Raw genomic sequence first — 26,434 nt, 5'->3', positions numbered from 1 at the left:
ATTTAAACACACAAATTAAAAATAATATGGCTCTTGTGAAGCCAGAACAAAATTTTATGTTTTTAAGAAGGTACAGTATATTCAATCACTCAATCAATCAATCAATGTTTACTTATATAGCCCTAATTCACGAGTGTCTCAAAGGGCTGCACAAGCCACAACGACATCCTTGGCTCAGATCCCCACATCAGGGCAAGGAAAAACTCAACCCAATGGGACAATGAGAATATTGCCTGGCTATTTATTTTAGTTATTAACACAATATGGGTGTATAAGTTATTTTTGAGCACATTAAACAGTACCACAATAATAATGATGACGTAAATAAACGTAAATAAAAGTCCACTTCCAGCGGAGCCAATGGGAGCTCCACTATTCCGCCCCAAAAATCTAATAAATAATTATTCAAAAAGTGCCAACAATACTCAATTTACATTCCGTGACTTGAATATCAATTAGTAATATTGTTATTATAAGTGCTAACACAGACAAACTATTATAGTAATCACTTCCTGTGTGCCTATGTTTACATCATCGCGTGAGCAGCTGCTTCCTTGCTTCCCTGCTCCCTTTAAATTTATTCTACAGTTTGTAAGAATAACTGGTTAATTAATGTCATTAATCTGCACACTTTGGGTCCTTTTTGGGTACTTTTTCTTATTAAAAGCACATTTCTACCTGCATGTCGCCTCCTGGGGTCACACACAGCCATGCGGTTTGAAGTTAATCACGGGAAAGGCTTTGCTCAAAGGAAATAATCTCCAAAATGCATGAATACATGTTGGCTTCCTAATTGTAAAAAAAAAATAATAATAATAAAAAGCTTAGCGGTGTGCGGTAATTTGTTGCATTAATATGTGTGTGGGCAGGATGGAAGCCCCACTGCCTTTGTCATGTGTACTCATATTTGTATGGGCTGCTTTTGCTACAATTGTCAAAGAGGGATTCATTTAACAATATGTGTATTATTGTGGTTGTATTTTGCTTCTTTTCATGTGACCAAAGAGCCTAACCGATATTAGAAACTAGATTATGCTGTGCAAACACGATAGCAATTTTATTGTTGAAGAAAAAACACATGTGCTGGAGCTAAGATGTTGAGGAATGGCGGGCCAAACTGGGTTCAGATGTACCATAAAGTGGTAAAAGAACGCATTTGACTTGTTAGTGCAGCAGTCCAGACTGAGACGCGGAGTCCGACGATATCAACACGTTTTAGTAGGGGTGTAACGGTACATGTATTTGTATTGGACTGTTTCGGTACGGGGGTGTACCGAACAAGTTTCTAAGCTAAAGTCTTAACAAGCTGCCTTGCTTCTTCTGCCTCTGTCTCGGCACCCAGCATTGTCTCACCCACACAACCAACTAATTGGTTACATATATAGCGGTAACAGCCAATCAAAGTGCGCATTCAGTAAATGCTTCAGCGTCGAGCAGATAGGTGTTCAGCAGGTGAGCAAAAGGCAGCGTACTCTCCCCAAATGATAATAAACAACATCCATGTCAACTACATCTAACATCACTATGAGCCCGTTGACCTTCTAGAAACTTAAACTGGAGCGCAGCTCGGTCGCAGTTCTGGCTTGAGGTGAAGACTAATTAGCTTTTAGCGTAACGTGTGTGTGTGTGTGTGTATTGTGACAGCAAAATTACTTGTACTCGTTTTAATTGATGATGTCCTTTGAACGGGTCGCCAAAAGTTGTTTATTGGGCTCAGGAATGTGACACTTAGCAAGAGATCTATTATCTGATCAAGCTCTGTCTCCTGTGTCTTTCATGTAACATGTGGACTTTAGTTGACCTGAGCTTATGTGTCATCTGTTCTTGACCCCCCTCTGGGCTAAATTGGTCCCCTTTCCTGAGTGACCACCCCCTTCTGGGCAAACGACACCCTCTCCTTCTTCACAGGACTTGGGTATTCATTCCACTGGTGTACTGTATGTAAATGAGCATGGAGGGTGGGACTTCTGAGAATGTATAATTGTCATGTCAAATTCTAAAGGAGTTAGAACAAGCTGGAACGAACGGATGTGTCGTCCTGGTTTGGTCTCGCTTTGCAAAGCTTGTTATTATTTGTTTGTTACTTTAATAAATCATTTTAAAGCTATTTGTCACTAAAGGATCGTCTTTAAGAAATTTCCACGACTGTGTGTGTGTGTGTGTGTGTGTGTGTGTGTGAGTGTGTGTGTGTGTGTGTGTGTGTGTGTTTGTGTGTGTGTTTTACGGACAGAAAAGCTTTGAATGGCGGGGTCCCTGCTATCACATGTTGATAAAACTATATAACATTTACATAATTCAAATCAACTACAGGCTTCTCAAATAATGTGATAAATTAGGCATGGTCAGTTGACATTTTTGTCATTTTATTTAATCTGAGCAACAATTTGAGGCAGTTTAATGTGGATTAACGTGGGCAGAACTATTATAGTGTTCCCAATGTTAAAAGGATATAGCCATTCTTTACAAATTTGGTAAATAAATAACTGAAAAATTATTATTTTGTTGTTTCTTACTGTACCGAAAATGAACCGAACCGTGACCTCTAAACCGAGGTACGTACCGAACCGAAATTGTTGTGAACCGTTAAACCCCTACGTAATAGTCATCAGTTCCACTAGGGCGGCATTCGTCACAACAACACAAAGTTCCTCAAAATGCACTGAATCAGGGTTAAGGCAAGCATGTTGTATTCACAACCTCGCAAAACCCCGACTCGGCCGGGGTTTGAACTCACAACCTACCCATCTTAGGGCTGACACTCTAACCACCAGGCCACTACTTTTATTCAATCACTCGATTAATGGATTACTAAAATACCCACATGCCCTACACCCCCGTAAGAGGATGTTCTTTGTTTCGGGTGTCGTGAAACACGCCCTCTGTGGAACTGAATTAAAAAAATGGAGACGGAAAGAGTGTTTTTGTGTAAAGTAGACTAGTTTGTCGCTGATTTGAAAGTTATTCATCCGAGGCATTTGTGTATCATTTTGTCATCAGTGACATTTTGACAGGGGATCGTTAGGTTTTGATGGCAGAGATTCAATCTAAATGTAAATGGTTGATGCATTTTTGCTTGTGTGTACGACTTGTGCCAAACGTGTTCAATCCACGGGCGAAAACTGAGTTGAGTTGAGTTTATGTTTCTTCCGAACATGCATGCGTACAACATGATGCATCACAGATGCATGCGTACAACACGATGCATCACACATGCATGCGTACAACATGATACATCACACATGCATGCGTACAACACGATGCATCACACATGCATGCGTACAACATGATGCATCACACATGCATGCATACAACATGATGCATCACAAATGCATGCGTACAACATGATGCATCACACATGCATGCGTACAACACAATGCATCACACATGCATGCGTACAACATGATGCATCACACATGCATGCGTACAACACGATGCATCACACATGCATGCATACAACATGATACATCACACATGCATGCGTACAACATGATCAATCACGCATGCATGCATACAACATGATGCATCACACATGCATGCATACAACATGACACATCACACATGCATGCATACATGATGCATCACGCATGCATGCATACATGATACATCACACATGCATGCATACAACATGATGCATCACACATGCATGCGTACAACATGATGCATCACACATGCGTGCATACAACATGATGCATCACGCATGCATGCATACAACATGATACATCACACATGCATGCATGCAACATGATGCATCACACATGCATGCATACAAAATGATGCATCACAAATGCATGCATACAACATGATACATCACACATGCATGCGTACAACATGATGCATCACACATGCATGAATACAACATGATGCATCACACATGCATGCATACAACATGATACATCACACATGCATGCATACAACATGATGCATCACACATGCATGCGTACAACATGATGCATCACACATGCGTGCATACAACATGATACATCACACATGCATGCATGCAACATGATGCATCACACATGCATGCATACAAAATGATGCATCACAAATGCATGCGTACAACATGATACATCACACATGCATGCGTACAACATGATGCATCACACATGCATGAATACAACATGATGCATCACACATGCATGCATACAACATGATGCATCACAATGTCCAGTTTCTCTATTCATGTTCGAAAAGGATTTGGAAGAAGCATAATTTATTCAATCCCACCCTTTTTCCCTTTACACAGCAGTTGCTAAAACTTTTGTGACATTAAAAATAAATAAAAATATGTTTGATTTCTTTGCTTAGTCCATTCCATCATTGAATTCCACATACTGATACACTGAAGGTCTTAAGTGTTGTACGTGCGTACAAATGTTTTAAATACATTTTTATAATGTCTCATCTTTTGTTGGGAAGATGTGTTGTATATTCTTGGGTAGCAGATTTTCAGTATGTTTCTTGTCGTGTCATTGCAGCGTAGCGGTAAGCTATATTTCAGCATCTGTTTGTAGCTTACTGTCTTTTGTTGACACGACAAGAAACGACACGACAATACGGAAGTGACATCTACAATAATCCAGCACTGAATGGATGGGGAGACAGGTCTAAATAGGAATCGGGCTGATTGACACCAGGTGTGGCCAGGTGCCAATCAGCCACAGCTGAGGGTAAACAGATACCGAAATATAGCTTACCGCTACGCTGCAATGACACGACACGAAACGACACGACAGGAACGACAATACGGAAGTGACATCGACAATAATCCAGCACTGGCTGATTGGCACCTGGCCACACCTGGTGTCAATCAGCCTGGTTCCTATTTAGACCTGTCTTCCCATCCAGTCAGTGCTGGATTATTGTCAATGTCACTTCCGTATTGTCGCTCCTGTCGTGTCGTTTCTTGTCGTGTCAACAAAACGGAAGCAGGGAACAAAAGACAGTAAGCTACAAACAGATACCGAAATATATCTTACCACTACACTGCAATGACACGAAAAGAAACGACACGACAGGAGCGACAATACGGAAATGACATCGACAATAATCCAGCACTGACTGGATGGGAAGACAGGTCTAAATAGGAATCGGGCTGATTGACACCAGGTGTGGCCAGGTGCTAATCAGCCACAGCTGAGGGCAAACAGACACCGAAATATAGCTTACCGCTACGCTGCAATGACACGACACGAAATGACACGACAGGAGTGACAATACGGAAGTGACATCGACAATAATCCAGCACTGACTGATTGGCACCTGGCCACACCTGGTGTCAATCAGCCTGGTTCCTATTTAGACCTGTCTTCCCATCCAGTCAGTGCTGGATTATTGTCGATGTCACTTCCGTATTGTTGCTCCTGTCGTGTCGTTTCTTGTGGTGTCAACAAAACGGAAGCAGGGAACAAAAGACAGTAAGCAACAAACAGATACTGAAATATAGCTTACCTCTACGCTGCAATGACACGACAAGAAACGACACGACAGGAGCGACAATACGGAAGTGACATTGACAATAATCCAGCACTGACTGGATGGGGAAGACAGGTCTAAATAGGAATCGGGCTGATTGACACCAGGTGTGGCCAGGTACCAATCAGCCACAGCTGAGGGCAAACAGATACCGAAATATAGCTTACGGCTACGCTGCAATGACACAACACGAAACGACACGACAGGAGCGACAATACGGGAGTGACATCGACAATAATCCAGCACTGACTGGACGGGAAGACAGGTCTAAATAGGAAGCGGGCTGATTGACACTAGGTGTGGCCAGGTGCCAATCAGCCACAGCTGAGGGCAAACAGATACCGAAATATATCTTACCGCTACGCTGCAATGACACGACACGAAACGACACGACAGGAGTGACAATACGGAAGTGACATTGACAATAATCCAGCACTGGCCGATTGGCACCTGGCCACACCTGCTGTCAATCAGCCTGGTTCCTATTTAGACCTGTCTTCCCATCCAGTCAGTGCTGGATTATTGTCGATGTCACTTCCGTATTGTCGCTCCTGTCGTGTCGTTTCTTGTCGTGTCAACAAAACGGAGGAAGGGAACAAAAGACAGTAAGCTACAAACAGATACCGAAATATAGCTTACAGCTACGCTGCAATGACACAACACGAAACGACACGACAGGAGCGACAATACGGAAGTGACATCGACAATAATCCAGCACTGACTGGATGGGAAGACAAGTCTAAATAGGAATCGGGCTGATTGACACCAGGTGTGGCCAGGTGCCAATCAGCCACAGCTGAGGGCAAACAGATACCGAAATATAGCTTACCGCTACGCTGCAATGACACGACACGAAACGACACGACAGGAGCGACAATACGGAAGTGACATCGACAATAATCCAGCACTGGCTGATTGGCACCTGGCCACACCTGGTGTCAATCAGCCTGGTTTGTGCACCGAATACCCTTATGCCAGGGGTGATCAAAGTGCGACCCGGGGGCCACTTGTGGACCGTAGCTAATCGTTTACAAAAATTTCAAAATTTATTGTATTGCAAAAATAAAAAAAATAAAATTATTAAAAGTGGAATGAGGTGAAATCTAATTAGAAAAAGTGGCAATATTGACACAAACCTGTCAGGCAGTTTTTTCCCCCCTTTGTCTTTATTTTCTTTTTTTTTCCATTGCTCAAAAAAAAAATGTTATAATGAATTATTACTTAAAAAAGATCACTTTAAAATGTTTGATGTGGAAAAAATATTGCATTTTGTGTGGTTGCCATATAAAAACATCAACGTTTTGACAAAAGAGCATAAAACAAACTTAAAATCGACAGATATATCGGAAGTTGATCTTGAAATGTAAGTGTTAAAAGTATTAAAAAAAAGTGAATTATATTTATATAGCGCTTTTCTCTAGTGACTCAAAGCGCTTTTACATAGTGAAACCCAATATCTAAGTTACATTTAAAGCAGTGTGGGTGGCACTGGGAGCAGGTGGGTAAAAGTGTCTTGCCCAAGGACACAACGGCAGTGACTAGGGTGGCGGAAGCGGGAATCGAACCTGCAACCCTCAAGTTGCTGGCACGGCCGCTCTACCAACCGAAAAACTAATAAAAATGTATCACTTTGTGAGTGGGGAACCTTTGGGATCTCAAATATATTTAGTAGGATTTTATTGAACTTTTCACTGTGATTACTCAAAAATATTAAATAATCAAAATCAATGGTGTCCTTCATTATTGATCTTTGAGGGCTTTAATTTGCTAAATAAAGGAACTCTCCTGAAGGAATCAATAAAGTACTATCTATCTATCTAAATACTGCATATTTCAGTTTTACTATAAAAAAAAACAAAGTTGTCTTTGACAGAAAAGGCATAAAACCTTATTTGTTTTACTTTATGTCAACCTCAAGTTGATATAGAGATTTACTGTAAGCATTAAATTAAAAACATATAATAATTTGACTTATTTTAACATTTTAGTGACTCTATGCTCCCCAGGAGCTCTAAGGATTAAAAAAAAAAAACATATATTTTGTTATGATTTGAAAATGAAAAATATCAAAATGGCCCCCACATGCCTATATGTTTCTGTGGAAAAAGTTTGGACACCCCTGCCTTATGCTGCATACCTCTACTTCTACTGTATTCCCTGCATACTCTTTGGTGGATTGGAGCTGCAGAAGGCAAAGGAAGTGTGGGTTTGTGTACCTTGCGAGCACTAAAATGGAGGAGGCAGTGTGGGATGAGAAGATTGGAGGAGCTGTCAGGAAAGTGGGGGGGTGCAGAAGTTGGAGGAATGACTCAAATCTGACACATGCTACACAAAAGAGGGGTTTTTTTCCCCTGTGATTTTAGTCAAAGGTCTACAATTAAGGCATTGAGGGGTTCTTTTTTTTTTTGCAAACCTTTGACTTCGTGCAATCATTATTGCACCCTGTTGCTGCTTTTATGACATATGCATGTCCTTTTTGCGGGTGCACTTATTTATGCGCTGCAAAGGAATGCTTAAATGTGCTGACGAGGCGCTTTCTGTCCATCACTCACCCATGTTGTATCATCGGTGCGGACGCTCTTATTGCAATCCCCACCGCGCGCGTCTCCAATCCAGAACCGTTAGAAGCTCTCAAGCAAGCGGCGACTCACCTCCCTTCATATATGTGCAAAAAAAAAAAAAAAAAAAAAAAAAAGAATAAATAAAAGCCTTTAAAGTTTGTTCCCGCTGCGCAACTCGCCGCGCGTAATTGAAGAAAACGTGTCATCGTCAACAAGGACCGAGTTGAAAATGTCTTGGCGGGTGAGACGCATGATGGTGGAAGAGAAATAAAATAAAATAAAAAGTCGAAGTAGGAGGAGAGAGAGAGAGAGAGAAAAGGAGCGTTTTTGGCGCTGCGGTCTCCTTCCCGGGAAGATGATCTCTGCAGGCGCGCCAGCAGTGCGCGGGAATTGTCCGGGGCGCGTGACCGGGCCAAGTCGGACGCGTGTGCGCGCGTGGAACGCGGGAACGAGTGAGAGAAGAGAGAGTAGGGGGTGGGCGATACTGCCCATGTTGGTATTGAGCCGATACCAAGTGGTTACGTTGCCAACGCCGACGCCATACTTTGGACATTACACAATCTTATTCTGGTCGTGTTAAACTTTTGTCATTGTTATTACTATTATTATTGTTGTTTTTATTATTGTGATTATTGTAATTATTATTGTTATTATAATTGTTGTTTTTATTAATGCTATTGTCATTATTATTATTGTTTTCTTCCTATTATTGTTGTTATAATTTTTATTAATATTATTATTATTGTGATTGTTGTCATTATTATTGTTATCAATATTATTGATGTTTTTATTCATGTTATTACTATTATGTGTATTATTTTTGTTTTCTAATTATTGTTATTATTATTATTATTAATCGTGTCATTATTATTGCTGTTTTATTATTGTTATCATTATTTTTACTATCATGATTATTCTTATTTTTATTATTGTTGGTATTATTTGTAGTATTGTTGTTTTTATAATTTTTATTGTTGTTATTATTGTTTTTTTAATATTTGTATTATTACTATTATTAATTGTATTGTTATTTTTAATAGTAGTAGTAGTAGTATTGTTGTTTTTTTTATTATTATTATTATTGTTCTTGTTTTATTATTGTTATACTTATTATTATTGATACATTTAATGTTGTGAATGTTAGTAGTATAGTTGTTGTTTTTATTATTATTAGTATTATTATTGTTATTATTTTTATTATTATTATTGTTGTTATTATTTTCAAATACTATTTTTTATCATCAATCAATCAGGACATCCTTGGCTCAGTTCTCATATCAGGGCTAAGAAAAAACTCAACCCAATGGGACGACAATGAGAAACCTTGGAGGGGACATCAGATGTGATGTGAAGGATATCACCACATGGGCTCAGGAACACTTCAGAAAACCATATATATATATATATATATATATATATATATATGTGTGTGTGTGTGTGTGTGTGTATTTGTGTGTATGTGGACATACATTAAATGTGTGTGTATATGTATGTGTGTATATATATATATATATATGTCAATGTATATATATATATATATATACACATATATATACATATACACTGCAAATTAATACATATATATATATATATATATATATATATATATATTGTTTTATTTAAACAATTTAATATGAACAATCAAACAGTACAAAAACATAGAATAGAAAAAATATCTATAAATATCATCACAAAAGCATTATTCCATAGGGATAATGTTTTTGCTATCGACACCCAAACCCCTTCCCCCACCCCCACCCCCCTTACTCCATGCATTGTTGAACAGTTGCAGGCATGTATGGTCACATATGAAATCGGTTGTTTGTTCAATCATCCTCTGCTCCCAAAACCCAATCAGGCTGGTGTTAGCGGGCTACGCAGGAGGATGATAATTATTATGGAACGAGTGGGTTCAGGCTTGAGCAGAGTTTCACGTTGTGTAATTATTGCAGGGAGGGAGGGCAGAATGCAAATGTCTTGTTAGAACAGATGCTGTTGTCTTCCAACACCTTTTAAGCAAGTGTTGTGAAACATGCAGTCGGCAGTGAAATGAGTCAGGAAAGTGTGTGTTGTTTTTTTGTCAATGCTGCTGATAGTAAAATACCATCACGATACTCAAAGTTTGCATTTTTTTCCCCCCAAGATGGCACCGCTGAAGTAATTTCTCCATTCTGGAATAAAAAAAGAAAAAAAAATGTCTATCCGAACAGGTATATTGGGGGAAAAATAAGCACCGGATGCATTTCTGATTTTGTAAGGTTAGAGATATAAACAAGACTAAAATAGTAAAATTGCATGAATTATTTTGTACCTACTTTTAAAAAACACATCTTCGTCATAAACCCTGAAGTGGGAGTTTTTAGTTGATACTTAGCTTTACTCATTATTAAGTTACGGTATTTATTTGTTTATGCAAAACCCAAAACCAGTGACATTGTGTAATTCCTGAATAAAAACGGAATACATCCATCCATTTTCTACCGCTTATTCCCTTTCAGGGTCGCGGGGGGCGCTGGCGCCTATCTCAGCTACAATCGGGCGGAAGGCAGGGTACACCCTGGACAAGTCGCCACCTCATCGCAGGGCCAACACAGATAGACAGACAACATTCAGACTCACATTCACACACTGGGGGCCAATTTGCAAATCCTCGTCAACTTAAATTCAACTGAATAGACTGCAAAGACAAGATATTTAATGTTCCAACTGAGAAACTTTATTCTTTATTTGCAAATAATCATTCACTTAGAATTTAATGGCAGCAACGCATAGCAAATAAGTTGTCACAGGGGCATTTTTACCACTGTGTTACATGGCCTTTCCTTTTAACAACACTCAGTAAACGTTTGGGAACTGAGGAGACACGTTTTTTAAGCTTTTCAGGTGGAATTTGTTCCCATTCTTGCTTGATATACAGCTTAAGTTGTTCAACAGTCTGTTGTGGTATTTTAGGCTTCATAATGTGCCAAACATTTTCAATAGGAGACAGGTCTGGACTACAGGCAGGCCAGTCTAGTACCCGCACTCTTTTACTATGTAGCCTCGCTGTTGTAACACGTGGCTTGGCATTGTCCTGCTGAAATAAGCAGGGGCGTCCATGATAACGTTGCTTGAATGCTCCAAAACCTGTATGGACCTTTCAGCATTAATGGTGCCTTCACAGATCTGTAAGTTACCCATGCCTTGGGCACTAATACACCCCCATACCATCACAGATGCTGGCTTTTCAACTTTGCGCCTATAACAATCCGGATGGTTCTTTTCCTCGTTCCGGAGGACACGACGTCCACAGTTTCCAAAAATAGTTGGAAATGTGGACTCTCAAACCCCTTTAACACTTTGCATCAGTCCGTCTTAGATGAGCTCGGGCCCAGCGAAGCCAGAGGCATTTCTGGGTGTTGTTGATAAATGGCTTTGGCTTTTCCATAGCAGAGTTTTAACTTGCACTCACAGATGTAGCGACGAACTGTAGTTACTGCACAGTGGTTTTCTGAAGTGTTCTTGAGCCCATGTGGTGATATCCTTTACACACCGATGTTGATTTTTGATGCAGTACCGCCCGAGGGGTCTAAAGTCAATGGCATTTGATGTTACATACAGGGATTACTCCAGATTCTCTGAAATGTTTGATGATATTACAGAGAAATGTTGTTCTTAAACTCTTCGACAATTTGCTCACGTATTTGTTCACAAAGTGGTGACCCTCGCCCCGTCCTTGTTTGCGAATGACTGAGTATTTCATGGATGCTGCTTTTATACAGGGCGGTATAGCTCGGTTGGTAGAGCGGCCGTGCCAGCAACTTGAGGGTTGCAGGTTCGATCCCCGCTTCCGCCATCCTAGTCCCTGCCGTTGTGTCTTTGGGCAAGACACTTTACCCACCTGCTTCCAGTGCCACCCACACCGGTTTAAATGTAAAAATTAGATATTGGGTTTCACTATGTAAAGCGCTTTGAGTCACTAGAGAAAAAGCGCTATATAAATATAATTCACAATTCATTTCACACATACCCAATCATGGCACCTACCTGTTCCCAATCAGCCTGTTCACCCGTGGGATGTTCCAAATAAGTGTTTGATGAGCATTCTTCAACTTGCTTAGTCTTTTTTGCCTCTTGTGCCAGCTTTTTTGAAACACGTTAAGTGAAGAGAAGTGAATTATATTTATATAACGCTTTTTCTCTAGTGACTCAAAGCGCTTTACATAGTGAAACCCAATATCTAAGTTACATTCAAACCAGTGTGGGTGGCACTGGGAGCAGGTGGGTAAAGTGTCTTGCCCAAGGACACAACGGCAGTGACTAAGATGGCGGATGTGGGAATCGAACCTGCAACCCTCAAGTTGCTGACACGGCCGCTCTACCAACCGAGCTAAACCGCCCTTAAAGGCATCAAATTCCAAATGAGCTAATATTTGCTAAAAAATAAAGTTTTCCAGTTCAAACACTAAATATATTGTCTTTGTAGTCCATTCAATTACAAATAGTTTGAAAAAGATTAGTAAATAAATCATTGTATTCCGTTTTTATTTAGGAACAAGAAAGTTTGATCACATTACGCCTGCACTGGCTTCCTGTGCACTTAAGATGTGACTTTAAGGTTTTACTACTTACGTATAAAATACTACACGGTCTAGCTCTATCCTATCTTGCCGATTGTATTGTACCATATGTCCCGGCAAGAAATCTGCCTTCAAAAGACTCCGGCTTATTAGTGATTCCTAGAGCCCAAAAAAAGTCTGCGGGCTATAGAGCGTTTTCCGTTTGGGCTCCAGTACTCTGGAATGCCCTCCCGGTAACAGTTCGAGATGCTACCTCAGTAGAAGTATTTAAGTCTCACCTTAAAACTCATCTGTATACTCTAGCCTTTAAATAGACCTCATTTTAGACCAATTGATCTGCCGCTTCTTTTCTTTCTCCTATGTCCCCCCCTCCCTTGTGGAGGGGGTCCGGTCCGATGACCATGGATGAAGTACTGGCTGTCCAGAGTCGAGACCCAGGATGGACCGCTCGCCTGTATCGGTTGGGGACATCTCTACGCTGCTGATCCGCCTCCGCTTTAGATGGTTTCCTGTGGACGGGACTCTCGCTGCTGTCTTGGATCCGCTTTGAACTGAACTCTCGCGGCTGTGTTGGAGCCACTATGGATTGAACTTTCACAGTATCATGTTAGACCCGCTCGACATCCATTGCTTTCGGTCCCCTAGAGGGGGGGGGGGGGGTTGCCCACATCTGAGGTCCTCTCCAAGGTTTCTCATAGTCATCATTGTCACTGGCGTCCCACAGGATGTGAATTCTCCCTGCCCACTGGGTGTGAGTTTTCCTTGCCCTTTTGTGGGTTCTTCCGAGGATGTTGTAGTCGTAATGATTTGTGCAGTCCTTTGAGACATTTGTGATTTGGGGCTATATAAATAAACATTGATTGATTGATTGATAGGGTTTTGGGGTTTATAATTGAAGTTACTGTATTTGCTCTGTATTATTTATTTCCAACGGTTTTAAAGAAAAAAAACACCACAGATGAGCACTGTTCTAAACGGTCATAAATCCGATATTGAAGCTGCAGCCCTTTTTATTTGTTTGCTTTTACCAAAAAGGTGTTTCTCTGCTTAGGTGGGCACTTGGCTGGAAGCATATTCCACAGGGGTTTACTTTACTGGGAAAAAAAAACAATATGAGAACCTCTGACATCACAGCTTTAGATCAATTTCACACCTAGGACTACAATTGTTATCGGAATTTTGGAGTTCTTCACAAAGTCAAAGCAATAAATAGAGATTGACCTTTTCCGAGGTGCGACGATGATTGCTTGAGTTCACACTTGACTGAAGGGTACATTGCAACAAAGAAGAATGAAAAAAATCCTACTTCTTTAAATATTGGTTTGAATATTGTGTGGTATCATTTGCAAGTAAGAAGGAATATATTGTGCACGATGAAATATCTTAATTTAAATCATTCCCGAGGACCATGGACTTGTGAGGTGTCCGATGACCTAGGCCATGAAAGCCAAATATGTAAAATGTATTTCCGTAAGAGCCATATAATATTATTTTTAACACTGAACACAACTAAACGCGTGCATTTTTAAGTAAGACCAACATTTCTAGAGTATAATAGTTCTCTTATTCTTTGTAATATTATCGTCATTCTGAAGCTAACTGTGGTGGGGGCGTGGCCTGTGGACCTGCAGCAAACTCGGGTGTCCCAGGACCGGCCTCGAAATCAGCGACAGGTGCGTAGAAGGCCCACCTGGGCCTTGTTATCTAATCACCTGTCGCTCTGTTATAAGCAGCAGCCAGGAGGAGAGACGGGGTGGAGGCTGGAGCCAGAGCGTGAGCGAGAGAGAGAAAAATACAATTGCTGGAAAGCAACTGAGAGACTTATTGAAAAATAAAACAATAATGTAACCCTGAAAAGGGCTCTCATGTCGGTGCTTGGTGGTCTGAAGAACCCCCAGGAGGGCAAGCCCCACACTAACCAATAATAAATAAATTACTACTTACCATTAACGCAATTTCTTGAACATAAAAAAGCATGAGAATGGTTTATATTTTGAACGTTATTTTTAACACTGTGATTACAAGTGGAATTATTCATTACTTATCGTGTTAAGGAATGTCAGCTCAGATTTATCCGAGAGCCAGGTGCAGTCATCAAAAGAGCCACATCTGGTTCTAGAGCAATAGGTTCCCTACCCCTGACCTAGGGCTTTATTGTATCAAGGAATCTGGACTACTGTAGACTCCTTGGCAGGTCCTTGCATTAACGTTTTTAACCTGGCTTTCAAACGTAGACCACAGGGGTCCAAACTTGTGATTTACATAACTGAGGCGTTCCTCAGGGCACCCCTTTAAGTCCTCTCCTTTTTTGACAGTTACACATTTTTTTCTTAATATGATTTAAAGCTGACCAACACGCCGGACTGTAGTCAGCTGGAGGCGTGTCTTAATGAAATCAAACAATGGATGTCCGCTCATTTTTTGCAACTCAACGCCAAAAAAACGGAATTGCTGATTATCGGTCCTGCTAGACACCGACCTCTATTTAATAATACAACTTTAACATTTGACAACCGAATAATTAAACAAGGCGACTCGGTAAAGAATCTGGGTATTATCTTCGACCCAACTCTCTCCTTTGAGGCACACATTAAAAGCGTTACTAAAACGGCCTTCTTTCATCTCCGTAATATCGCTAAAATTCGCTCCATTTTGTCCACTAAAGACGCTGAGATCATTATCCATGCGTTTGTTACGTCTCGTCTCGATTACTGTAACGTATTATTTTCGGGTCTCCCCATGTCTAGCATTAAAAGATTACAGTTGGTACAAAATGCGGCTGCTAGACTTTTGACAAGAACAAGAAAGTTTGATCACATTACGCCTGCACTGGCTCACCTGCACTGGCTTCCTGTGCACTTAAGATGTGACTTCAAGGTTTTACTACTTACGTATAAAATACTACACGGTCTAGCTCCATCCTATCTTGCCGATTGTATTGTACCATATGTCCCGGCAAGAAATCTGCCTTCAAAGGACTCCGGCTTATTAGTGATTCCTAGAGCCCAAAAAAAGTCTGCGGGCTATAGAGCGTTTTCCGTTCGGGCTCCAGTACTCTGGAATGCCCTCCCGGTAACAGTTCGAGATGCTACCTCAGTAGAAGCATTTAAGTCTCACCTTAAAACTTATTTGTATACTCTAGCCTTTAAATAGACTCCCTTTTTAGACCAGTTGATCTGCCGCTTCTTTTCTTTTTCTACTCTGTCCCCCCCTCCCTTGTGGAGGGGGTCCGGTCCGATGACCATGGATGAAGTACTGGCTGTCCAGAGTCGGGACCCAGGATGGACCGCTCGCCTGTGTATCGGTTGGGGACATCTCTACGATGCTGATCCAACTCCGCTTGGGATGGTTTCCTGTGGACGGGACTCTCGCTGCTGTCTTGGATCCACTTTGAACTGAACTCTCACGGCTGTGTTGGAGCCACTATGGATTGAACTTTCACAGTATCATGTTAGACCCGCTCGACATCCATTGCTTTTGGTCCCCTAGAGGGGGGTTGGGGGTTTGCCCACATATGAGGTCCTCTCCAAGGTTTCTCATAGTCAGCATTGTCACTGGCGTCCCACTGGATGTGAATTCTCCCTGCCCACTGGGTGTGAGTTTTCCTTGCCCTTTTGTGGGTTCTTCCGAGGATGTTGTAGTCGTAATGGTTTGGCAAGTCCTTTAAGACATTTGTGATTTAGGGCTATATAAATAAACATTGATTGATTGATTGATTGATTGATTGATTGATTAATGTACCTATAGTGTTGCTGTAGCTTGTTTACTTTACATGCAGTCAGCAGTCATCATGTTCAACTTCTTTAGTTGTACTATTAGTGCTCCTCAAGGTTGCATTATTCTGTGTATGTAATATCAATATTACATACATAGAATGCGTCACCAGACATGCACATATGAATTAAATACACCAAGGACATAAGTAAAGGAAATTAAATGAGCTCAACTATACCTACAAACGAGGCATAATGAGGCGATATGTATATACAGCTAGCCTAAATAGCATGTTAGCATTGATAAGCTTGAAGTCACGGATTGACCAAATATGCCTGCTTTGCACTACAGCAAATCAATACAATCAAAAAAGCTCACTGTTGTGCACTTAAGCACAGCATAAACTGTTTGGTGGACAAAATGAGACGAAGAAGGGGTGGCATAAAGCATGTCTTTCTGTGGCAGCGTCGGAGAAAGTTGTACATGTAAACAAACTGCGATGAGTTCAAGTATCGCTGAAAATAGTAGGACAAAAATAGTTTCATCAGCGAAGCGTGTATAACATACCGTATTTCCTTGAATTGCCGCCGGGTATATAGTATGCGCCTGCCGAGAATTACTGCTGGGTCAAACTCGTTTCGCAAAATAATTAGCGCATGCTTAGCATTACCGCCGGCTCAGGATTAACGCCGGGTCAAACTCGTGTCGCCAAATAATTAGCATATGCCTAGAATTTCCACCGGGTCAAACTCGTCACGTCACGAGTGACACTTCACCTGTCATAATTTTCAAAATGGAGGAGGCTGATTTCAATCATTTGAAATCGCATAAAGGGAAAAAGATTAAAAGGTATTCAGTAGGATTTAAGGTCCAAGCTATTGAATATGCTAAAAAGAACAGTAAGCAGCTATTTTTTATTAATTTACCGTAGCTGCGTGTGTCAAATATGAGTCATTAAATGACTCCCGCCTCCTGGTGGTAGAGGGCGCTGGTGATCCTTCTTGCGACTACTCGGCTGCAGAAGAAGTGACAACAAGCAGCAATTGTGTATTTTTTCCTCTTGCTTGCACTTTTAACATGGGGGATTACATATCTAAAATAAAACAGTTTTCTAAACTGGACTTTCAATCGAAGCAGGAGGTAATAAAGGAAGATCTCCATCGAGATAAAAAGACTTTTAAAACTGAAGAAAGATAAGGAAGACTTCTATAAACAAGTTATCGATGCTTTTTGATCAGAAGGAGCTGGGCATAGACTTCATTTATAAGTAAAGGTAAGACCATAATAACGTTTTTTTTTTAATTAAATGTGCTTTTCATGATGGTATCCTTACATCACACTCAAATTTATAAGTGAGGGGCTTAAATGTACCGCATGCCTTTGAGAAGAGGTTTTAAATTAATTAGCGCCCCAGCGGTTATGCAAGGAAATACGGTAAACAGTGGGATTTCTAACAATTAGGAAAGTTTGTTTCTCCTGCAGAAAATATATTAAAACTTAAATACTTTTTTTCTTCATCTTTTTCCTTTTTCACACATCTCTGAAAGAGGTCCAGGGAGCCACAAGGGTGGCGCTAAAGAGCCGCGGGTTGATGACCCTCGATCTAAGAGACCAATTGTAGGTCAGTGTGTACAGTCAGAATTATGTTGATGATGCATGTGGTTCATTTTCTGACACTTTCATTATGCTTTTACAACCAAAATTGTCCATGAAAACGACTGAGAAAAAAAAAATCAGAAAAACAATCAACCATAGACGACAGGGATAAGTGGTAGGAAATGGATGGATTGATTTAAAATGTGTTTTATTGTTCTAGACCAGGGGTGCCCACACTTTTTCTGCAGGCGAGCTACTTTTCAATTGACCAACTCGAGGGGATCTACCTCATTTATATATATCATTTATATTTATTTATTTATGAAAGAGACATTTTTGTAAACAAGTTAAATGTGTTTAATGATAATACAAGCATGTGTAACACATATAAAAGTCTTTCTTTCACAAAGACAAGAATATAAGTTGGTGTATTACCTGATTCTGATGACTTGCATTGATTGGAATCAGACAGTAATGATGATAACGCCCACATTTTCAAATGGAGGAGAAAAAAAGTTGTCCTTTCTGTACAATACCACATGAAAGTGGTTGGTTTTTGGCATCTAATTCATCCAACTTCCATACACTTTACAAGAAAAACATTGGCGGCAAATTCCGTAGCTTGCTTGATTGACATTCACGGCACCCGAGGGTCTTGTGAGATGACGCTGGCTGCTGCCAGTTCTTTATTATGAAAAAATGACAGAGAGGAAGGCGAGAAACACTTTTTATTTCAACAGACTTTCGCGCCGTCCCTTCCGTCAAAACTCTAAAGGCCGACTGCACACTTCCTATCTTCACAATAAAAGCCCTGCTTCATGCTGCCTGCGCTAACAAAATAAGAGTCTCGGAAAGCTGGCGTGCACAAGTGATGTGCACGCCAGCTTTCTGAGGGATCGCTTGTGCACGCCAGTTTTCCGAGACTCTGTATTTAGTTAGCGCAGGCAGCATGAAGCAGGGCTTTTATTGTGAAGATAGGAAATGTGCAGTCGGCCTTTAGAGTTTTGACGGAAGGTACGGCGCGAGAGTCTGTTGAAATAAAAAGTGTTTCTCGCCTTCCTCTCGGTCATATTTTCATAATAATGATCTTGCAGCAGCCAGCGTCATCTCACAAGACCCTCCGGTACCGTGAATGTCATTTAAGTGACGTCTTGGTGAAGATTGATGATCACTCATTTTTAGGTCTATTTTTTTTAAAAGCCTGGCTGGAGATCAACTGACACCCCCCACGCTGTAAGTCTTTGCTGTCGTCCAGCATTCTGTTTTTGTTTACTTTGCAGCCAGTTCAGTTTTAGTTTTGTTCTCCATAGCCTTCTCTAAGTTTCAATGCCTTTTCTAAGGGGCACTCACCTTTTCTTTATTTTTGTTTAAGCAATAGCTATCTTTTTACCTGTATGCTGCCTACAGCTGTCGTCTGCATTTAGTGATCAGAACAAACCATTGTCATTGTTACCGACCTCTACAAAGCAATTAGCTACCTACTGATATGGAAGAATATTACACAGTTACTCTGTCGCGCTCCAGACAGTACAGACACTCAACAACGGCACATTATTTGCAAATAAATTATATTCTAGGACAGCACACTAGACTGTATCTCACAGTGGTTGAAAATGACTGTTCTAGAAGACATAACCATGTAGTCATGTCCTTCTTTGTGCGGAAATTGTTGATTGTCACATCATGTACGGATGCACTTTGTGGACGCCATCTGCTGCTCCACACGCTGTAAGTCTTTGCTGCCGTTTAGCATTCTGTTTTTGTTTACTTTGCAGCCAGTTCAGTTTTAGTTTTGTTCTGCATAGTCTTCCCTAAGCTTCAATGCCTTTTCTTAGAGGCACTCACCTTTTGTTTATTTTTGGTTTAAGCATTAGATACCTTTTTACCTGTACTCTGCCTTTAACTACCAGCTGCCACCGATTGATATGGAATAATATTACACAATTACTCTGCCGAGTTCTAGACATTACAGATGCTCAACAACTGCACATTGTATGCGGGTTATAATTACTGGTTTTCCAAAAATATTTTTAACCGAATTAGGTGAAATTACATTATCTACCACGGCACACAAGACTGTATCTCACAGTGGTTGAAAAAGACTGTTCTAGAAGACATAACATGTACTCATTTCCCATGTTGCGGTAAAAGGACATGGAATTGAACTCACCTGACTTGGATGATGGTGCAGTTCCCATTTAGTGATAGGACGAATGTGAGTGTGGTTGGTTGTTAGTTTGTTTTGAGTCTGAAGTCAGCTTGAATAGGCTTGTTTTTTTTCCCAGCAACCCTGAACAAGACGAGCAATGGATGGATGGATGGATAGTTGAAGATAATCCATTTTTTTCTTCTTTTAGCCATGAAACAGGAGCAGCACAAAGTTCCTCCTCAATTTACTCTCAGTCCAGCCTTGCCACAAAAAGTTAACGACCACTGAGAGTTTAATGAGATTGATGGCTTTTGGTCACGTTCAACCGAGCCCTGACAATAACTTAGACTTTACTGATCAACAAGGGGAAATTTGCAATGCAGAATAAAATGCAAACAATCTTTGTCCAGCTCCCCTGTTGTGTTTTAGATTAATTTTCAACGATGCAAAAACAAAAAGGAAAAACTGTTAAAAAAAAAAAGGGATTTTATCTTGGCAGCAGAACTTTTACTCCATGCATTTTCCCAACATGCCAATGCCCTTCAAATTGAAATAGTCTATAGCTCTATATCTGCAATCACTTATGGTATCGTAGTCATTTTACAACATACCAAACTGTTGCAGCTGAATGCCAACATCGTTAAATTAGTCTATATGCTGACAAGCCAAGTCAAGTGGGGTTTTTTTTTAAGCCATCTGGCTTGGCAAGGGGCAAAATGAACATTAGAAGGACGTGTTAAGCCAATTAGACCAACAAGAGGGAGTGGGGGGTAAAATACAAACCCCAAAACAAGAGAAGTTGGCGCGTTGTGTAAATGGTAAATAAAAACAGAATACAATGATTTGCAAATAATTTTCAACTTATATTCCATTAAATAGACTGCAAAGACAAGATATTTAATGTTTCAACTGAGAAACATATTTTCTGGGGAAGGGGGGGATCTAACATAATAGCTAGAGTCCAGTCCATAGTGGATCTAACATAATAGCTAGAGTCCAGTCCATAGTGGATCCAACATAATAGTGAGAGTCCAGTCCATAGTGGATCTAACATAATAGCTAGAGTCCAGTCCATAGTGGATCTAACATAATAGCTAGAGTCCAGTCCATAGTGGATCTAACATAATAGTGAGAGTACAGTCCATAGTGGATCTAACATAATAGTGAGAGTCCAGTCCATAGTGGATCTAACATAATAGTGAGAGTCCAGTCCATAGTGGATTTAACATAATAGTGAGAGTCCAGTCCATAGTGGATCTAACATAATAGTGAGAGTCCAGTCCATAGTGGATCTAACATAATAGTGAGAGTCCAGTCCATAGTGGATCTTACATAATAGTGAGAGTTCAGTCCATAGTGGATCTAACATAATAGTGAGAGTCCAGTCCATAGTGGATCTAACATAATAGTGAGAGTCCAGTCCATAGTGGATCTAACATAATAGTGTGAGAGTCCAGTCTATAGTGGATCTAACATAATAGTGAGAGTCCAGTCCATAGTGGATCTAACATAATAGTGAGAGTCCAGTCCATAGTGGATCCAACATAAAAGTGTGAATTCAGTCTATAGTGGATCTAACATAATGGTGAGAGTCCAGTCCATAGTGGATTTAACATAATAGTGAGAGTCCAGTCCATAGTGGATCTAACATAATAGTGAGAGTCCAGTCCATAGTGGATCTAACATAATAGTGAGAGTCCAGTCCATAGTGGATCTTACATAATAGTGAGAGTTCAGTCCATAGTGGATCTAACATAATAGTGAGAGTCAAGTCCATAGTGGATCGAACATAATAGTGAGAGTCCGGTCCATAGTGGATCTAACATAATAGTGAGAGTCCAGTCCATAGTGGATCTTACATAATAGTGAGAGTTCAGTCCATAGTGGATCTAACATAATAGTGAGAGTCCAGTCCATAGTGGACCTAACATAATAGTGAGAGTCCGGTCCATAGTGGAACCAACATAATAGTGAGAGTCCAGTCCATAGCGGATCCAACAAAATAGTGAGAGTCCAGTCCATAGTGGATTTAACATAATAGTGAGAGTCCAGTCCATAGTGGATCTAAAATAATAGCGAGAGTCCAGTCCATAGTGGATCTAACATAATAGTGAGAGTCCAGTCCATAGTGGATCTAACATAATAGCCAGAGTCCAGTCCATAGTGGATCTAACATAATAGTGAGAGTCCAGTCCATAGTGGTTCTAACTTAATAGTGAGAGTCCAGTCCATAGTGGATCTAACATAATAGTGAGAGTCCAGTCCATAGTGGACCTAACATAATAGTAAGAGTCCGGTCCATAGTGGATCCAACATAATAGTGAGAGTCCAGTCCATAGCGGATCCAACAAAATAGTGAGAGTCCTGTCCATAGTGGATTTAACATAATAGTGAGAGTCCAGTCCAAAGTGGATCTAACATAATAGTGAGAGTCCAGTCCATAGTGGATCCAACATAATAGTGAGAGTCCAGTCCATAGTGGATCTAAAATAATAGTGAGAGTCCAGTCCATAGTGGATCCAACATAATAGTGAGAGTCCAGTCCATAGTGGATCTAACATAATAGTGAGAGTCCAGTCCATAGTGGATCCAACATAATCGTGAGAGTCCAGTCCATAGTGGATCTAACATAATAGTGAGAGTCCAGTCCATAGTGGATCTAACATAATAGTGAGAGTCCAGTCCATAGTGGATCCAACATAATAGTGAGAGTCCAGTCCATAGTGGATCCAACATAATCGTGAGAGTCCAGTCCATAGTGGATCTAACATAATCGTGAGAGTCCAGTCCATAGTGGATCCAACATAATAGTGAGAGTCCAGTCCATAGTGGATCTAACATAATAGTGAGAGTCCAGTCCATAGTGGATCCAACATAATTGTGAGAGTCCAGTCCATAGTGGATCTAACATAATAGTGAGAGTCCAGTCCATAGTGGATCCAACATAATAGTGAGAGTCCAGTCCATAGTGGATCTAACATAATAGTGAGAGTCCAGTCTATAGTGGATCTAACATAATAGTGAGAGTCCAGTCCATAGTGGATCCAACATGATAGTGAGAGTCCAGTCTATAGTGGATCTAACACAATAGTGAGAGTCCAGTCCATAGTGGGGCCAGAGGGGGGGCAGAGCAGAAAAGAAACGGCAGATCAACTTGTCTAAAAGGCTCGAGCATACAAATGAGTTTTTAAATGGGACTTAAATTCTTCTACTGAGGTAGCATCTCTAACTGTTATAAATATAAATATAAGAATAGAGGGATATACAGTAGAAAATGGTTGGATGGATAGTAGTAACACAATATACTCTTTCTGGGTTGGAGCTTCTTTGGATGTGAGTTCTAATCAGTTTGTTTGTCCCAGTCCCACACAGAACTAACATCAGCTCTGCACATTTGGACAGATCTCAACTAACAAACAAATGAGATTTTTGGTGCCAAACCTCAGCTCTTTATGAGCCAACATGAAGCATTCAGTTGTTACAACCCTCTTAGGGGCTTTGGCTAGAAAATGGAATCGTGTGATGTCAGCTCACTGTTTGGTTTTTCTAAGAAGACATCATGAAGCTTAGTTCCAAGACAAATCAAACAGTCCAGTTGCGATCGATTGATTGATCTCGGGCTCCAGTACTCTGGAATGCCCTCCCGGTAACAGTTCGAGATGCTACCTCAGTAGAAGCATTTAAGTCTCACCTTAAAACTCATCTGTATACTCTAGCCTTTAAATATACCTCCTTTTTAGACCAGTTGATCTGCCGCTTCTTTTCTTTCTCCTATGTCCCCCCCTCCCTTGTGGAGGGGGTCCGGTCCGATGACCATGGATGAAGTACTGGCTGTCCAGAGTCGAGACCCAGGATGGACCGCTCGTCGGGACCCAGGATGGACCGCTCGCCTGTATCGGTTGGGGACGTCTCTACGCTGCTGATCCGCTTGAGATGGTTTCCTGTGGACGGGACTCTCGCTGCTGTCTTGGATCCGCTTTGAACTGAACTCTCGCGGCTGTGTTGGAGCCACTATGGATTGAACTTTCACAGTATCATGTTAGACCCGCTCGACATCCATTGCTTTCGGTCCCCTAGAGGGGGGGGGGGGTTGCCCACATCTGAGGTCCTCTCCAAGGTTTCTCATAGTCAGCATTGTCACTGGCGTCCCACTGGATGTGAATTCTCCCTGCCCACTGGGTGTGAGTTTTCCTTGCCCTTTGGGTTCTTCCGAGGATGTTGTAGTCGTAATGATTTGTGCAGTCCTTTGAGACATTTGTGATTTGGGGCTATATAAATAAACATTGATTGATTGATTGATTGAATTTTGGATATTGAATTGCAGGAGTTTCAAGAAATCAGTTTCCAAGCATAGAATGCCGGCTGGATCTCTGACTTTGGTTCTCAGTACAGCCCCAGGAAGTGTGGCTATAAATTACCAGGGTCAGTTCCTCAATGGGTTTTGAGGCAGAATCTCTAACTTCCATCAAATTGTCAGTGCAGAGATGTGCGAGGGGTGAGGAAGAGTTGTTGGTAGGATTTAATTCATGGTGCGTCTAACTTGTGGAAGGAGTTCCATAACTTTTAATTCTTGACAGAAGTCCCTCGTCAGAGCTAAGTATCAGGGATGTTCATCACCTTCTCTGGGGTTGATGCAATCTGTAGTTCTGTACAATGTGTTTTAGATTGGTATGACACAACACACGTAGAGAACCACACACTCTTGTGAATGCATTGTAATACAAACCCCGTTTCCATATGATTGGGAAATTGTGTTAGATGTAAATATAAACAGAATACAATGATTTGCAAATCCTTTTCAACCTATATTGAATTGAATACACTACAAAGTCAAGATATTTGATGTTAAAACTCATAAACTTTTATTTTTTTTGCAAATAATAATTAACTTAGAGTTTCATGGCTGCAAAACGTGCCAAAGTAGTTGGGAAAGGGCATGTTCACCACTGTGTTACATCACCTTTTCTTTTAGCAACACTCAATAAATGTTTCGGAACTAAAGAAACTAATTGTTGAAGCTTTGAAAGTAGAATTCTTTCCCATTCTTGTTTTATGTAGAGCTTCAGACGTTCAACAGTCCGGGGTCTCCGCTGTCGTATTTTACGATTCATAATGCGCCACACATTTTCCATGGGAGACAGGTCTGGACTGCAGGCGGGCCAGGAAAGTACCTGCATTCTTTTTTTTAAAAAGCCACGCTGTTGTAACACGTGCTGAATTTGGCTATGTATTGTCTTGCTGAAATAAGCAGGGGCGTCCATGAAAAAGACGGCACTTAGATGGCAGCATATGTATGTACCTTTCGGCATTAATGGTGCCTTCACAGATGTGTAAGTTACCCAAGCCTTGTGCACTAATGCACCCCCATACCATCACACATGCTGGCTTTTCAACTTTGCGTCGATAACAGTCTGTATGGTTCGCTTCCCCTTTGGTCCGGATGACACGATGTCGAATATTTCCAAAAACAATTTGAAATGTGGACTCGTCAAACCACAGAACACTTTGTCACTTTGCATCAGTCCATCTTAGATGATTTCGGGCCCTGAGAAGCCGGCGGCGTTTCTGGATGTTGTTGATAAATGGCTTTCGCTTTGCATAGTAAAGCTTTAACTTGCACTTACAGATGTAGCGACGAACTGTATTTAGTGACAGCGGTTTTCTGAAGTGTTCATGAACCCATGTGGTGATATCCTTTAGAGATTGATGTCGGTTTTTGCTGCAGTGCCGTCTGAGGGATGGAAGGTCACGGTCATTCAATGTTGGTTTCCGGCCATGCCGCTTACGTGGAGTGATTTCTCCAGATTCTCTGAACCTTTTGATGATATTATGGAGCGTAGATGTTGAAATCCCTAAATTTCTTGCAATTGCACTTTGAGAAACGTTGTTCTTAAACTGTTTGACTATTTGCTCACACAGTTGTGGACAAAGGGGTGTACCTCGCCTCATCCTTTCTTGTGAAAAACTGAGCATTTTTTGGGAGGCTGTTTTTATACCCAATCATGGCACCCACCTGTTCCCAATTAACCTGCACACCTGTGGGATGTTCCAAATAAGTGTTTGATGAGCATTTTTAAACTTTATCAGTATCTATTGCCACCTTTCCCAACTTTTTTGTCACGTGTTGCTGGCATCAAAGTCTAAAGTTAATGATTATTTGCAAAAAATGTATCAGTTTGAATATCAAATATGTTGTCTTTGTAGCATATTCAACTAAATATGGGTTGAAACATATTTTTAAAATCATTGTTTTCTGTTTGTATTTACATTTAACACAGTGACAAAGCTTAACCTATTGTTTCTATAACAATCTACAAGGTTATTACAGTTCGCTTCACTTTCTTCACCTCCATTCATCAGCTTTCTTTTGTATGTTATCGTTA

At 40.7% G+C, this 26,434-nt stretch overlaps 1 protein-coding gene across 2 annotated transcripts in view; it reads right to left on the bottom strand.

Annotated features, from left to right (window-relative positions):
• The window catches only part of lrrtm4l1 (leucine rich repeat transmembrane neuronal 4 like 1), a 139,592-nt gene extending 131,221 nt beyond the window's left edge, over positions 1-8,371 (bottom strand). For both annotated transcript variants that reach the window (XR_009802473.1, XM_061877069.1), the window contains exon 1: positions 8,025-8,371. Coding sequence is in view for 1 of the 2 variants with exons in the window: in XM_061877069.1 (XP_061733053.1) it covers positions 8,025-8,028 (4 nt within the window). In the remaining variant the exon portion in view is untranslated. The remainder of the gene's footprint in view (positions 1-8,024) is intronic.
• Positions 8,372-26,434: the final 18,063 nt, after the last annotated feature.

Source organism: Nerophis ophidion, linkage group LG17, assembly GCF_033978795.1.
Source record: "Nerophis ophidion isolate RoL-2023_Sa linkage group LG17, RoL_Noph_v1.0, whole genome shotgun sequence".
Classification (NCBI taxonomy): Eukaryota; Metazoa; Chordata; class Actinopteri; order Syngnathiformes; family Syngnathidae; genus Nerophis; species Nerophis ophidion.
The sequence above is the reverse complement of the archived record's forward strand: the minus strand, read 5'-3'. Positions and strand labels throughout refer to the sequence as shown.